This window comes from Balaenoptera musculus, chromosome 2 (assembly GCF_009873245.2).
Source record: "Balaenoptera musculus isolate JJ_BM4_2016_0621 chromosome 2, mBalMus1.pri.v3, whole genome shotgun sequence".
Lineage (NCBI taxonomy): Eukaryota > Metazoa > Chordata > Mammalia > Artiodactyla > Balaenopteridae > Balaenoptera > Balaenoptera musculus.
Window position 1 is genome coordinate 94,263,764 of NC_045786.1, and position 16,867 is coordinate 94,280,630.

General features: G+C 40.1%; 1 protein-coding gene and 1 non-coding gene across 3 annotated transcripts; both read right to left on the reverse strand.

Annotated features, from left to right (window-relative positions):
- Window positions 1-235: 235 nt before the first annotated feature.
- Window positions 236-14,971, reverse strand: TMCO5A (transmembrane and coiled-coil domains 5A). 2 transcript variants are annotated; one of them, XM_036844774.1, is made up of 12 exons: window positions 14,937-14,971; window positions 13,829-13,978; window positions 13,289-13,412; window positions 12,848-12,898; window positions 12,051-12,122; window positions 8,902-8,958; window positions 8,389-8,448; window positions 7,896-7,960; window positions 6,587-6,644; window positions 6,296-6,326; window positions 4,712-4,724; window positions 236-434 (listed from the first exon to the last, which is right to left on the reverse strand). In XM_036844774.1, the coding sequence occupies exons 1-12, from the start codon at window positions 14,969-14,971 to the stop codon at window positions 236-238; spliced, it is 915 nt and encodes a 304-aa protein (XP_036700669.1). The 2 variants fall into 2 exon arrangements, with proteins under 2 accessions (XP_036700669.1, XP_036700670.1); XM_036844775.1 differs by lacking the exon at window positions 6,296-6,326 and having other exon boundaries at window positions 4,712-4,752.
- Window positions 3,734-3,841, reverse strand: LOC118891572. The gene has a single exon (XR_005019127.1). It is a non-coding gene; the product is annotated as a small nucleolar RNA U13 (small nucleolar RNA).
- Window positions 14,972-16,867: the final 1,896 nt, after the last annotated feature.

The following is a 16,867-nucleotide window of genomic DNA, read 5'->3' on the forward strand; positions in this document are numbered from 1 at the left end:
TGTTTACTATTGGTACTATTTAGCTTATCCATATAGCCACAGAAATCCATTGACAGAGCTCTTTACTGGGCAAGGTTAATCTTGGAAAGACTATGTGAGGAGGGATGGTAATCAAGTAGGCAAACCTCAAGGAAATAACTGAAGAAAACCTCTTTCCTCCACAAGTTCCACCATCTCTTAGTCTACGGACTCAGATACCACTTGCCTTCTTTTGCTCCAGGATATTTCTTGGGGGTCAGTGGGGTAACATGTCCTCTGTCTCAAGCATGAGAGATGGAAAGAGAAAGCATCTTAGCTTCCACAAGATGTTCCTGCTCAGTATCTTGGGCAGTATATTGACAAAGAGATCTGGATTTATAAAACTTATGTGGAACAACAAGTAGCCCAGCAGTCTGATGAAAAACAGGGTGGTGAAAAAGAAATATTGAAAAATCCTGGAAAGAGAAAGCCAAAAAACTGTTAACTAGAGGTTAGAAAACCTGGAACAAAATAGTCATAATCTAAATGCATGTCTGACTCCTTGATATTCAAATGTCTCTACTCTTAACAACCCCTTATAAAGGTAGCCTCTTCCCATATGCTGGCCTGCCAGCTACTCTCTCTCCCATCACCATGTTTAATTTTCTTTCAGCATTTATCACTATCTGAAATTATCTTGTGTTGTTTTTTATTTTTATTTTGGAAAATTGTTTTCCAAAGTAGTTGCACCAACTTATACTCCACCAGCAGGGTTTATGTTTCTGTGGATCCACATCCTCTCCAGCATTTGATGTTATCAGATTTTTAAACTTTTGCCAATCAGATGGGTATAAAGTAATATCTCATTATGGTCTTGGCTTGCATTTCCTTGATGAACGATGGTGCTGAACATCTGTTCATAGGTTTATTCATCTTTTGTGTTTCCTCTTGCCCACTTATCTACTATGTTGTTTGGACTTTTCTTATTAATTTGTAGGAATTCTTTATATGTTCTTGATATTAATCCTTTTCCATTGTGTGTATTTTGAATATCTGCCCTCTACTTTATAATTTTCACTTGCTCTAAGGTGTTAAAGAACAAAATTTATTTATTTTTTAATGTGCATTTTATTTATTTATTTTTGGCTGCACTGGGTCTTCGTTGCTGTGCCCAGGCTTTTGCTAGTTGCAGCGAGTGTGGGCTACTCTTCGTTGAGGTGCACGGGCTTCTCATTGTGGTGGCTTCTCTCTTTGAGGAGCACAGGCTCTAGGCTCATGGGCTTCAGTAGTTGTGGCTCGCAGGCTCTAGAGCGCAGGCTCAGTAGTTGTGGTGCACAGGCTTAGTTGCTCTGCGGCATGTGGTATCTTCCTGGACCAGGGATCGAACCCGTGTCCACTGCATTGGCAGGCAGATTCTTAACCACTGTGCCACCAGGGAAGTCCCTAAAGTTATTTTTAATAAAGTCTAATTTATCAACATTTCCTTTAATTAGAATCACTTCTTTTTGTATCTTGTTTGAAAAATCATTCCCTACCCCAAGGCCTAAAAGATACTATTTTGTGTTGAGTTTATGGTAGTTTAAAAATATGTCCACAAATTCTTTGGTATTCCTCCCTTAGAGAGATTCTTCTCCATTGGAGTGTGGAATAGACTTAATGAATTGCTTCTAAAGAATAACATGTCATGGAAATGACAGTGTGTGATTTCCTAGACTATGTACTAAAAGCACTGTGGCTTCCTCCTTACTCTCAGGAGAAAGCCAGCTGTCAGGTTATAAGGACACACAAGTAGCCTGGTGGAGAGGTCCATCTGATGAAGAACTGAGACCTCCTGCCAGCAATCAGCTGTGTGAGTAAGCTCCTTCGGACATAGATCCTTTAGCCTCAGCCCAGCCTTCTAATGACTGTAATTTCAGCCAACATCTTAACGGCAACCTCGTAACAGACCATGAGCTAGAACCACCCAGCTAAGTGGCTCACAGATTTACGATGCACAGAAAGTGTGAGTTGATAAATGTTTGTTGTTTGTAGCCACTAAATTTTGGGGTAATTTGTTATGTGGCAATAGATAACTAATACTGAGTTTTGTAGGTTTTTTTTTTTTAATTGGTATTTAAGTCTTGAACACATCTGGGTTTGCTTTTTTGTTATACTGTATAGTAGTAATTCAATCTTATTTCTTTCTCATCTGGATAACCATTTTTTCCCCACCATATTTACTGAGCTGTCAATCCTTTCTTTCCCCTCTGACATATAATCACTGTCATATATCAAGGTTCTATATGAGCACTGTATCTGAGCACATGTTCTTTTCCATTGGTTGATTTTCCTATTCCTGTAGTAATACTACACTATCATAATTACTGTAGCTTCCCAGTAAGTCTTGATATCTCAAAGGGCATGTTTCTCATTCCTTTCTCTTCTTTAAAATTGCCCAGGTTATTTTTGACCCATTTACTCTCCCATATACAATATATTTTAGTATCATTTTATTCAATTCCATGAAAAATCTTTTGGGGAGTTTGATTGGAATTGAACTGATTATATTAATTATTTGGAGGCCATTGATATGTTTATGATATTAAGGCTTCCTATCCATGATCATGGTATTTCTCTTCTTTCACTTATATTACCTTTAATATTTCCTAATAAATTTCTGTAAATTTCCTTATGGTAGTCTTGATTTCTTATTTAACTGATAAATTATTGTGCCCTTGTGGTTTTAATATGATTTCCATGAGCAAACCTCCACTGTTTCCTTTGCTATATTACCCTTATCTGGTCGTGCTGGGCTGCATTCTGCCTCAGGACAAATTCATGGCCCACCTCCACTCACCAGTCAAAAACAGCCCCTTCCCCTCCAGTTTTCTTAAGTTTTCCTGTAGAGTTAATCTTGGTGACAAGAGCCAGGATCCATTCTAATACAGGATCTTGCTCAAAATTAGAATCAAAAGCCTTTTAAAAGCCTCTTCCCACCACTCTCCTTGAAGCTGGATACAGTATTCATGAGAAGGGTCTGGGATGACATGCCCAGGGACAATCTTAGGAATAACCTAGCTTTCTAATTTCTTATCAGCGCACAGTATACCAGTGCTCCAAGGATGCTGGATCAGAGCAAGAGGAAAGACATTTGTAGGTTGATGTGATGAGCTAGACTTGCTGGGCTTATGTTTCTTTAGGCTACTAACTCTATGGCAGATCGTTCTTATCACAGGAACATGGGCAATTCCATGCTGGGTACTGGTGTTGAATTATAGGCGAAGGTGGCCTAGGAGTTCTAGGGAAAATTCTGCTAGTTGTTCTGGGAACATGTATTTAAGGATATTGAAATATATAATTCTTCACTTATCTGGTATGAAGGAGTATCCCTCTTAAGCAAATTTTCCAGACAGTTGGAGCTGACCTTTAAGCACCAATAATTTTATGTTAACCATTTTGATTGGACTTTTTCTAAATCACATTTCATACCACTTTAAATGTATGTTTCTCTATGCCTTCTTAAACATACTATACTGAACATAATTTGACCTTTTCTTAAAAATGCAGGGGCTTCAATACCAATTTTACTTTGCTGTCACAATGATTCCCTAAGGACTAATATCCACTCATTTGTTTGAATCTTGAGTTCTTATTTGGTTTAACAAGATTTTTGAGCAATTATTATGTGCTGAATACTGTTAGGTGCTGTCTCCTTTTCCCAATCATTTTCTCTCTCTTTTATCTGCTGTAAGGCAGTGGTATACTTGCATTTAGAAATTCTCTCCCTATTTTTATTTTTCACATTAGGGGGTAATGTGCTGACATTGTGATAAAGTTTGAGGGAGGCACATCTCACACAATAGTGTAAAAACCCAATCTTCATGCTTACGAACCACAGAAGGACCTCCCCATTTCTTTTTTTTTTTTTTTTAAGTTTTTAAAAAAATTTATTTTACTGTGGTGAGGACACTTAACATGAGATTTACCTTCCTAACAAATTTTTAAGTGTGCAACACATTATCGTTGACTACAGGTGCAATGTTATACAGCAGATCTCTAGAACTTAGTCATCTTGTTTAACCAAAGCTTTATGCCGATGGATTAGTAACTTCCCATGTCCCCCTCCCCCCACCCCCTGGCAGCCATCATTCCACACTTTGATTCATGAACTTGACTGTTTTAGATACCTCATATAAGTGGAATCATGCAGTATTTGTCTTTCTGTGACTAGCTTATTTCACTTAGCATAATGTCCTCAAGGTGCCTCAGTGTTATCGTATATTGCAGAAGTTCCTTCTTTCTTTTTTATAACCCTCCTTGTTTATTCTTTTTATTTTTTAAAATTTCTTTTGTTTTTCTGTTTTTAATTTTAATTTTTAAATTTTTAATTTTTTTGTTGGAGTCCCCATTTCTGATCAACTGATGTTACTGGGAAACCAGACACATCAAACTAGTTGAAAGTGTTGAAGGGAAAAGGGGGTAAGTATGAGACTTGTCACATCTCTTCTAGGTGATAGGATTCCTGTTTCTGATTACTGCTAGGCCACTGGCTTCTAATACTGGAAAGCTGAGATTAGTCATCGCCTTTGGACAAGGAAGTCATAACAGTGAACTGAGAAATGTAGTCATTGATAAAACAAATTTGTTGACTTGACTGTGTGTGTGCGTGTGTGTGTGTATACAATGTTCTCCTTGTCTAGACTTTGCTATCTGCTAGTATGGCTAAGTAGAACTCCCAGTTTTCTGGGAAGTTTACTCAAAGGGATTTACTTACGTTTTACAGAACACTGTTTTCTTCTTTTGGAGAGAGTTATCCTGGGAGAAGAAGAAAGGACAGTGATAAATAAACAATTTCTGGAGGCTGTTATCACTGCCAAGTAGTACTGAGCCATTAATTAAATGTTATTTTAAGTAAAATTTTACAAATTTTTTCATATACATAAGCAGATGAAATTTTCAAAGCCAAATATATGTACATACATATGTGTGTGTGTATATATATGTGTGTGTGTGTATATATATGTATGTGTGTGTGTATATATATATATATATATATATATATATATATATGTATATAAAACTGCATTACCTTTTTATATATTGATAGGAATAAATGAAGACTTAGAAGGGTAGGGTCATACAGCTTGTAAGTGGCAGGACCAGGCCTGGAACCCAGGTCCTCTCAGTTCACATTCTGGGCTCTCTCAACTATACCCTTACCTTCTACTTAGCCAGTGACCCTTAGAGAAGTTTACAGGCTATAAAAACCACACAAACATATTCCAAGAGATAAATTTTGAAAGCTATAAAAGTGTAAAGATGAGAATATATCCTGGATTTCTGTAACATCCCTCTTCCAAAATATTTTCTCAGTTACTTCATTTTCCTTTTAACTTCCTTGTGAGATAAAAAGGAAGAGGGATTATGATCACACTTTAAAACTGTGGAAATGAGGCTTGCAGAATTGGAATTAGAAAGCAGCTTTCTGGGTTACAAATTTGATTCTATAGCTTGAGTGAGATTAAGTGGCATGCTAGCTGGTCAGCTGCTCAGGCAGCCTCTCTAAAGAGATTGCTCAAACATCATAGGTCGTTGAACCATCACATGGACTCTGATAATCTTGATGAAGACAGTCCTGTTGTTTCTCTGATAGGTGGTCAGAAGGAATACTTTAATAAGGCACCGGGAATAGATGGTGGGACACATCAGGTAGCATGCCAAGCTTGGTTCTAGAGAGGTGGACTTCAGTTAATTTCAGGAGTTTTGCTTGCTGAGTGGAATACATAAGCTTGGGACCAGAATAACCTGTTCAGGACAGTGGGAACTATAGTCACTGTGGACATGGTCTAACATATATTCAGACATCTGGAGGACCTCAAGGGTAATAGTCAAATGTTGATATTTGCTTTTAAGGAAGAGATGACTTCTCTTTTCTGAGATTATAAAGACCATATATCTCAACAACATAAAATTTCTGCTGAATGTCAACCTTGGCTCTAAAGGAAATATAAATTACAATTAAAGTCCAATAAACTTTATCTATGTACTTGCTTCCACAAGACACCAAGCAGGCCAAGAGGCCTGGTGCTCTACATCCACATCTGTTTCCTTCAGACCTTTGCATATGTGCTGGTGACACATGATGTTAAAGATGAATAGACACTGAAGCTGTATCATAAAGAAGCAACTGCTTCCTATGTTTTAACTCATAGGCCAACTCTGATTAGATGGTGATAGATGCCCTTGGTGTTCTGTGCAGTAAAAGATTCTGGAGCATGCTGGGATCATCAGGAAAGAGTGCTGTGATTACGGGAGATAGAGGAGTGGTGTATGTGTCATGTATTGGCCTTCTCTCCACAGAGTGCACCCTCAGTTAATGTTCCTTCTCGCTTCTATTCTAAACTCTCTTTGGTCTTGGGCTGGTTTCTTTGAGAAACACATCACTTGCACAGCTGTAAGAGGGAAGACAGTTGTTCCTTAGCATCCTCTTTGTTTGTTTAGGGTTGAAATGCCTTGGAATTATATCTGGTACTGTTCTTGGAAAATTCACATGGGAAGATTGCTAGATGTTTGGTGGCTTATAGTGATTTTGGAAACTCCTTTGAAAGGCAATGACACTGAAGAAGCTGAAGATGGAGTAGGTGCTTACCTTGTTATTTTGGCCGTTACGCTCTTTGCATGCTGAGTTCATGCTTATGACTTTTGACCTAGGGGGAAAAGAACCAAGATAGGGATTGGATAAAGTGCACTCAAAGATTCATACTATATGATGGTTGTTTAAAAACAGTTTTATAGGGCTTCCCTGGTGGCGCAGTGGTTGAGAGTCTGCCTGCCAATGCAGGGGACATGGGTTCGAGCCCTGGTCTAGGAAGATCCCACATGCTGCGGAGCAACTAAGCCCATGAGCCACAATTACGGAGCCTGCGCGTCTGGAGCCTGTGCTCCGCGACAGGAGAGGCCGCGGCAGTGAGAGGCCCGCGCACCGCGATGAAGAGTGGCCCCCACTTGCCGCAACTAGAGAAAGCCCTCGCACAGAAATGAAGACCCAACACAGCCATAATAAATAAATAAATAAATAAATAAATAAAATTAAAAAAAAAAAAAACAGTTTTATATTCTAATTCTATTGTAGCCAGTTGCTACTTGTAGCTATTAAATTTAAATTAATTAAAATAAAAAATAAGTTCCTCAGTCATACTACCTGTTCTTCAAGTACTCAGTAAGTGGCTAAGTGGATACTTAATAGATAGTATAGAAATATCTGTTGAATAGCCTTGTTCTAGAAACTTAGCTTAGCAGTCAAGCCATACCTAGTACTCAGGAAGGATTTTGGGAGACTTGAAGGTATCCTTTAGGGGCAAGGACCTCCAAGTCCTGGTGTCTTGGACACAAGGCCACGGTGTGTACCTGCCTATTTAGAGGCTTTATGCAGTTTGGGTCTCTTTCTCTTCACCCCAAGATTCCAAAATATTTAATATATAGAGATACTTCTTGACTGAATTAAGATTTAACATCTAAAGAGGGTCAAGAAATGGAAGTGAGGTTTTTGGTTTAGTTTCTCATCATTTAAACTCTTTTGACAAACTCAAGGGGTATTTTTGGGGGGAAGGAAGCTTTTATTTATGTTTAATATGAATGTTCTACTTATCAAGGTGCCTGACCACTAACCCTTTTTAAAGCACCTGTTCCTACCCTTAATATAAACGCAAATAATTGGTAACATGATAAAGCTATGAAGGGAGATGTATTTCTACAGTCTTTGAAGGATGGGAGAAGGACCTGCGTTTTAAAGTTGGTGTGGTTCAGTGGGGGTCGACCTGATCACTACAGAGGGGAAAGATATGTGGTGTTGGGGGCCTCACAATTCCAAACTGGAATTAAAGAGATGTTTGCTCTGACCCAGGCTGAGATGGAGTTACCACTAAAACCAGGATGTTCCTTTGTTTGCCAAAGCTTACACTTCTCTCTCTAGGAACCGAGTCTCTAGTTCTTCTTCTATTTTCTTCAAAGTTTCCTGGTACTTCTTCAAAGAGAAATAAAAGAAAGCACGGTTACTAATTAAAGCCCTGTGCTTTTCCTAATCATAATAAACATGCATTATTACACTGTAACATAAATGTTTGGTATTCCCACTGCCACTTTTTCTCCTTCCTAGCTTCCACCCCACCACTACTGATCTCTCACTATATTTCACCATTGGACAGGTCCCTGGGGGTAATTGGGATTATAAACAGGAAAAGTGTTCATTATTAAGTTAAGGGCACAGAGGCTGGGAGACCAGGGAAGTAACAGAATGATATTGGTGGTGGAGTGTCAGAGACCCTAAAATCCCTCTGGAATGACACTTTGAAGAGTTAAAATTGTTCCAGACAGTATGCTCTGAAAAACCTGGTTCCATTTCACCCTATACCTGAACAAACCCTTTGCTGTCCCTTTACTGAGAGGCTGTACCTTTATGCAGAGGGCCTGATCTTCACAGAGCTGGGCCACAAGTGCATAGTCTTCTATTACCTGGGGAGACTAAAATTTATTAGTCTTAAATTTTCTCAGTGAATTGCTATAAGAACAATAGTACACTTGTTTCCTCCTGTGTACCAGACCCTAAATGTGGTTTTCTAATTGTTCTAAATATTTTTTTTTGTACATATAAACTAATGTTTTTGCGGGTAAACAAGCTGTGTTTTATAGTCCCATGGGGATTATTTGGGCACAGTTGGGAGAAGAATAGATGCTAATTTGTGGAAGATATAGATTATGAAATGTATTCCATAAAAAATATTAAATAGAAGGTAAATTAGGAGACTATAGTCATCTTCCTTTCCTTCATACCCTCCTGATCCCATAATGGTTTGGGATCTAGAACCTTATTATAACTCAATCATTTGAGGAATGCATCAGATCGTCTGACCAAGAATCGAGTATCCCTTCCTTTGGGAGGAGTAACATTGAAGTTACTGTGGTTACCTTGGCCAGCTCCTTCTCTTGGTCTGCACAGGAGGCTTCCAGCTGTTGTAACTTAACCTATAGACAGGGAAGGAGGCTGGTAACTCAGCAAGGCCAAAACAGGATTCCATTCTGAAATGCTATAGCAAAGGTTATCTCACAGGTGGTTGAAGTGCATTGGGCACCATTTCAGATATCTTTTTGACGGAGGGCAGTCAAACTGTCCTTTGCAGCTGCCTGGTGAGCCTGCACTCTTGACCACTTGAGTATTCATCAGTGCTTCCTTTGCCCTTAAACTTCAATTCTTAGCTTCCTTCTTCCTCAGCTATTTCTCTTAGAAAAACATCACCCTTGAAAAATTCAGTGTCACTTTTGCTTTTATATATTCATGGCTCACTCCTTTCTTTCTCCCTGTATTTATTCTTTCCTCTCTTCCTTCCTCAAATATTTGATGAAAGCCTATTCTATATTGGCCACTATACTGGAGTGACAGGGAAAGGGCAGGGGGAGTACTGAGGATACAATGGTGAACAGAATTGATAGGCTTTCTGCCTCACAGAGCTGACATTCTAGTAGGGGGACATAACAAATGAGTCAACATGATAATGGTAAGTGCTGTGAAGGAAATAAAAGCAGAGTAATGTGCTGAGAGTGAGAGTGAGTGATGGCATAAGAGCTAATATAGATGGTCGGTGAAGGCCTCTCTGATGATACTTGAGCTGAAATCTGAAAGATAAATATTAGTCAAATGGAGATCTGGAGGAAATATGTCCCATGCAGAGGTTACAACAAGGGCCAAGACTGTGAACTTTGGTATGTATGAAGAAGTTATGTGGCTGAAGCACAGGGGATACTGGTAAGGTGGGGAAAGGTAGCCACTGATGAGATTACATATGTGGGGCATTATAACTTCTAAAAAAATTTGGTTCATTTATTTATTTATTTATGGCCGCGTTGGGTTTTTGTTGCTGCGCGTGGGCTTTCTCTAGTTGTGGCGAGCGGGGTCTATTCTTTGTTGTGGTGCACGGGCTTCTCATTGCAGTGGCTTCTCTTGCTGTGGAGCACGGGCTCTAGGCACGTGGGCTTCAGTAGCTGTGGCTTGCAGGCTCTAGAGCACAGGCTCGGTAATTGCGGCGCACGGGCTTAGCTGCTCCGTGGCATGTGGGATCTTCCCGGACCAGGGCTCGATACCGTGTCCCCTGCATTGGCAGGCGATTCTTAACCAGTGCACTACCAGGGAAGTCCCCAAAATTTGGTTCTTTATTCTAATTGTAGTGAAAAGCCAGGAGAGAGCTTCAAGTGGTAAAGACACAATCTGACCTGTGTTTTTAAAGAAGAGACTTTTCAATATGTGGGAAGTGAGATTGTTTAGGAGTAAGAGTTGAAGCAGGAAGACTTGTTAGGAGGCTACTTCAGCATCCAGGTGAGGGTTATGGTGGCTTGCAAGAGGGTAGTACTATTAGTAGTAGTAGATAGGGAAGAATGGATGCATTTGGGTTATATTCTGTAGGAAGAGCAGATATAACTGTATTTTCCCTTCCTTCGCTTTCAGCTCTGTTGTTCCCACTTTCATCTAGGGATCATTATTTTACATCTGGACGCCTCTAACAGTTCCTTTCCCCTCCAGTCAGTTACATCCAGGGCCAGGAACAAAAATGTGCTAAAGGCTGTATTTTCAAGACAGTGGCCTGAGTCACAAGGAGTTGAAGCAGGCATCCCATTAAACTACTGAACTAATCACCAGCATGCAAGAGGAACAGAAGCAAAGGAGATGCTGTATATTTCATATAATTAGAGATATCACCTAAGAATTCTACAAAACAGGTGGGCAAAAGGGAGTGATTCAGAGGGTTAATAATACTCCAGAACTCTTTAGGGCTGGGCTGGTTGCTGCTAGGAAAATAATGGCCATTATTCTGACAACACCTGGAACTCTCTATTTATAGTCTGTCAGCTCAGCTCATCTAATATAGCCAGCATTAAAGTGTCCCCACTAGATTCTGGTGGCCTTACTGTCAGGAAAACTTGTTTTGGGCAGGAGAAGGAAGAAAATCAATCTCTGACTGCTGCAGTTATATGGTAAGGATAGTCATGGGGCTTCATAATCCTTTCTAGTCTTAACTTCACTTTCTTCCTGATGTACACACAGGATCCAGATTTCTTTCTTTCCAGGTAAATTTCCTGGATGTGCGTGACTAAGCAAGCTTACTTGGTGGCTTTAAACAACTTCTTCTTCTTCTTCTTTTTTTTTTGTGGCAATCAACACTAATTTGACCAAGAGAAGATAGGGGAGTGATTCTCTATTCTTTCATTTTATATTTCTATTTTCAGTGTGTCCATATCTTCATAGGCTTCATATACACAGTCTGGGCTTAAGTGTGGGCTTAATAAGCTAAATAAAAATTAGATAAGGCAAGGATAAAGATGTAATTCTACAGAAAGTATCAAGTTAGAATTTTACCTGTTCTCTAAATAAAAAAAGTAAGTCTCTAATTCTTCTTGCATCTTTGATCGGATGTGTTGTGGTTGTGTCCAGGTTCTTAGCTCTGGAACACAATTAGAGAAATGCTAAGCACTGTCTGATGCACTTAGCATGCAGAACTCACTAGATACTTGAATGACCAATTTAATGATTTCTTTTCTTGATTGGATTCCATGACAGGATGTGTAAGTTGCCTAGTATGCAGTAGATTTATAGATCCTAGCTCTGCCTCTGTGAATTCATACATATGCCTTAGCCAGACTCTTAAATAGTCACTTTAAAATTATGTGACTTCAGGTTTTAGCTCTCCAAAAAATGGAAAGAATACTTTATATACGCAATTTCACTCAATTTTCAAACGGAGGCTGGGAGGGACTGATTAAATTGCCCTTCATATACCACACTAAGTACTGGGGACAGGATTTAAATTAGGGACTTCAACTGCCTCCAGTGTTATATATGCATTTGTGTTCTGCTCTTCCTCGTGGAAGAAAGAACAAAATATATGGCTTCAGAGTAAGATTCCTTACTAAAAGCAGAGGAAATGTCAGCACTCAGTGGCCCAGGCTTATGCCTGACATGGGTAAAACTACAAAGAATTTATCCCAACTTTGACAGTTGTTTCCACTTGAAAGCTTGTTTCCTGTTCATATAGTCCAAACCCATTCAAGATTGCTTTTCCATTTACCTTTGACTCTTCTGGGGTTCCCTTTAGATTGCCTTGTTCACACTTAGTTGCCTTTTGAGATTTCCTTGTAAGCTACAGTTTAAAATAAAAAAATACATTGCAAATAAAAAATACATCAAATAAAAAAAAATAAAGAAAACAAAGACATTCTCTGGTGTGTGTGTGGCCTGGTAATTTGGTCTTGATAAAAGCTGCCAGGAGGTGGTCCTTTGGTGGATACTTGGTGCTCTTGGAAACATCTTTATTCTACCTCTAACTTCTTCTAACTAGTCTTGGCCACCAAAGCTAGAGCCTGCTCAAGGCAGGGGTACTTTTCTGAACCCCTAATCCATGCTGGGTTATTCAGGTATGGGTCAGAAAGTAGGGTATCATAGGAAGCCCACTGTATTCTGAGCAGGAGTTGAGGTAGAGGGAATGCCTAGACAAGGAAGAGGGAATCCCTAGGAATTAAGTATTTTTAAGTCTTTGTTGAAAGTAAAATTAACTCTCACTACAAAGTTGCCAGCCAATCACTTTAACAGAGTGTCTACTGGAATACCTTCTTTTGTAATAGAATGAAGGAACCTATGGGATCACTGAATACCCTGAATAACCCACTCACTCCCTCCATCTGATACTTGCAGGGAAGATCCATGGCATTTATTTAGGTCATGAAGCTCAGCCTCAGGAGAGTAGTATCCACCCCAGCACAGGCCTCTCTGACATGTGGGATCCCCTATGATCACTTTTGCTCCCTTGCCTCTTTGGTGCCTGGGGATGCTGTGGGAACACTGGGGAACACAAGAGCCCCATCCCACCTTTCTTTCAAGTTCTGCTATACTGTGGACCAGAGTCTCGTTCTTCCTTTCCTGTTGAGAGAAAGAAGCAGAGTGTAAGTGTGCATCTGCATACCATCATCTGTCTTTATTTAGTTGATTGTTCTCCATTTCACTCCAGTGATGATTTCCTGCAGGAACTCTACCTTATTGCATAAGGTCAGGTAAGGAACCTGTGGTTTGATCTCAATACATACACACCAATTTACCAGGGATAGAGATGCCCACACGCAGGGCTTCCCAATACTAAGTATTACCAAAGAAACCCTACCCCCCTCCACACATCCCTTTCCATGCATGGACACATCCTGCCATGACTTTTGAGTTGTATGTAAAAAGGAGAGACTAGCTTATCTGATAGTTGATGAGAGACAGGATGATGAAGAAAACCTATCATATAGCTCTTCCCAGCTTCTTGCTTACCAGTCTGGCTGTTTCTTCTTCTAGCTCCTGCAAGGCTCTTTCCCTTTCCATGGTGGTGCAGTTCTCCTTCTCCCACTCCTCATCCTCTGCCAGGTCTCTGGTCTGAGTGATCTCATTTTCCAGCCTAGATGATGCAAGCACACACTGTGAGGATCTGGCAGAACTGATACAACACAAATATCAGTTTCAGGGGTACCTCAGTGACAATAAAGACGAATCTCAAGTTGGAAACCATTCTTTCCTGGATCCTTAGACTCAGAATCACTTTCAAGGCAGGAAAAGTAAGATTCCTCTGATTCCCAAGTCAAACACCCCAATGTTCTTTCAACTCAGGTAAATATCACCCAATTTTTTAAGGAATCTCTTTAAAACTTGCTGTATTTCAGGGTTTGAGCCACAGAGAAGTGCCAAAGAATGAAGAAGAAACTTTTCTGTACAAGATTTAGGTCTCTAGAACAAACAGGAAAATTTAGTGTTGTCTCTTTTCTTCCACCCCATCCTCTGGATGGAGAACTTCCCTCATGGAACCCCAACACTCACCTCTGAATCTCATCTTCTTTCTTGTGGATTTTGAGAAGAAGGTCCTGATTTGCTTCATCAATTCTCTGCATATCCCTTTCAAGGTCCGTATTCAAACTGTTAATGTTCCTCTTTGACTGGGCCAGTCTTAAGATTTCCACTTTCTCTGACCTGTAGACTCAGTCCCCAAATTGAACAAGGGCCAGTTATCTTAAGATCAGTAATCTTTGGACTAAAGGGGATATCTAGAAGGCATGTAATTCATTAACCTGGCTGTTTCTGTAAGCACATCTTTCCTTTTTCATTCTTAGGAAATTATATTTCTTAATCATGCTCTACAATTTGTTTCAATAATTCTCAACTTGGTCAGCAAGAGAGGTTTTTCTCAGGCTTTCTCAGCCAAAGGGCTCAATATACTAGTGCACCTCCACTCTGGTTCCAGAAGTCTTGCTTCCTTAAATAGTCTCCTGCATTGGTTTCTCAGACAAATTGTTCACAAAATCTGCTCATGCAATACACTTTTATTGAGTACTTTTATCCAGGTAGCTGGCACATTCCTTAAGATTGAGCCCAGCTTTATGCAGAGCCACAAGAGATTTCCACCAGCAGGTAGGGCTTCAGTCTTTCCCTTCCTCCTCCCATCTCAAAACTTCTCTTACAGTGCCTGCTACAAAGCTTGAGTATCTATCATGAGAGTCACTTCATTGAGCACACAGATATGATCCAGGCATTCACTTTCAAGAATGCAAAAATCTTTTTGAAGTAAATTTGAATAAAATAAGGGTAACACTAGAGTAATCTAGAAAGGGTACCTGGCACATGGAAGCTCTCAATAAACTTTTCTTTTTCTTGTATCAGTTAATTAGTTTGCTTTTCAAATGATTAACCATAAATAAGTTAGTGAGGTAGACTTTTGAGTAAGGATGAGGGATGATTTTGGAAAAGAAGACTTTATAATAGCTGTCACTTCAGGAGGGCATGAAGGGCTTGAGGTGGAGTGCAATGGGGGAGGGATAAATAGTAGATGGAGAGAGAGAGGGAGACTAGAAGATGAAGGAAGACATCAACAGCAGACCTGCTTCATACCTTGGTCCTTGGATGTGGCTTTGCATAAATCATGATTACTTACTCATGATCTAGTTGATCTTCCTTGTGTTCTTCCATTGTAGATTCCCTAAAATATCAGCAGAGATGTACCTAATAAGTTGGGGAAATGGGTCTATTTGTGAAGTAGAGTAACTAGCCAAGAGCCCCCAAATATAGAAACAAAATTAACTGGTTTCTTCCCTCCAACTTCATATTTTGGCCATGACAAAATTCAGCCTTTTGGTTTTCTGCTCATGTTCTGATTATGCCTCAGTAAGGATACAGTGAGGATACAGGGATAATGCTGGAAATTTCAGTATATATCCTACTATCAGGTATATTCAGAGATAGTTCACCAACACAAAACCCTTTGGAATTTATACACAGCAATAAGAATCAATAGAGGTTATCAGTTGTTCTCAAGTCCCTTTCTACTCTAGGGCCACTAGCTTTCCTAAAGGGCCCATGGGCATGGGTGTGGGTGTAGCTGTATAACTTCTCTGAAAAGTAATCTCTCTGCTCTCTAGCCTGGCCTCTTATAAGAATCTCCAGATATTAAGATCTTAGTATTAAACAGGGCTCAGAAAAACCAAGCAGAAGTAAATTTGTCTTGCTCTGCCCCTTTGGTTTCCTCTTTAAATCCATTACTTCCATAAACTCCACCTCTCTTCTGATGTGTATAGTCTTCCTGATTCTGCTCTAGGCAATTAGCTTCTGAAGAGTCTAATCTTTCCCCAGTGGAACTGTCCAATAGAATCTCAGAACCTTCTGAGGTGTCATGACTCTGCTATTGACATGGGGGGCAGCATGTCACAGTGGGGTGGGTGGCAATGGTTTCTCATCATCTGTGGAGACTTCAGACCCTAGATGGTTGTGTGTGTTTCATGGTCACGTCTTCCCTTTGGCAGCAGTAGTTTAATGGATCTGATTTCTGGGCAGTATGAAGGGGTAGCCCCTGTCTTTTATTTCTCTGGCAGATTGAGCTCCCTTGCTTCAAAGTGTGACTAATATGGAAAGTCTGATTCCTAAGGCCAGCAGTCTAATCCCATCGTGTAGCCAGCTAACTACTCATTCATTGGACAAACACTGAAACATTGAAGGAGCTCCTATGTATGCCAGGCACTGTTCTAAGCATTAGGGAGACAGAGTAAACAAAACAGCCAAGACACCTGCCCTCATGGGGTTTACATTCTAGGGCGTGTGTGTGTGTGTTGGGGGGAGGGATAGCACAAGCAGCATGGGCCAGCATACAGCCTGAAAGGCCAGCAGACCCAGGAGCAGCAAGAGGAGCCATGAAGACCCAAAGCTCCTCCTTCAACCCTTCTTAAGGGTATGTAGTTTTTCCCTGCACCTGCCAATATCCTGGGAAAGAGGAGCGCTCTGGAGAGGGAGAATCTCCCTAAGACTGAGAAATTACCTGAAAGATTTTTAACTGGGAAAAGTCTATGGTGTCTTGAATTGGCCCCATTGAGTCTTTTCTGCCAACTTAAGGAATCAGAGCTAGAGGGGAAGATAAGATCATTTGCAGAATATAAAGAATATGTTTCTGCATACCTGAGTATGTACATTTTGACCAGATTCTGCACCACTTGTAACTTTATGTGTGTGAATCATGGAAACCTGGGAAGGTTTGGATCTCAACTTAATAAGGACCGCATTGAGTTGATTTGTGGGCCAGAGTGACTTCTTAACATACTGTAGTTTCTAACAAACTATTTGTAAAATTAATGGCCTCTGATGACCCCCATTACCATCTCCCTTCTTCCTGAAAGAAGGCATTTCATTGCTTTATGAAGCTGTACACAGAAGAGTAATTAAGTAACCATTCAGGCCAATGGCCTCTCCCAGGAATTAATGGTAGGGAGAGTTCATTAACCCCAGCTGGTTATAGATTCTCCAGGAAATGCCCTGGACCAAGGTTATTGTAGCTATTAATGGATTGGATAGGGACTTTAACTGGGATAAAAATAAAGC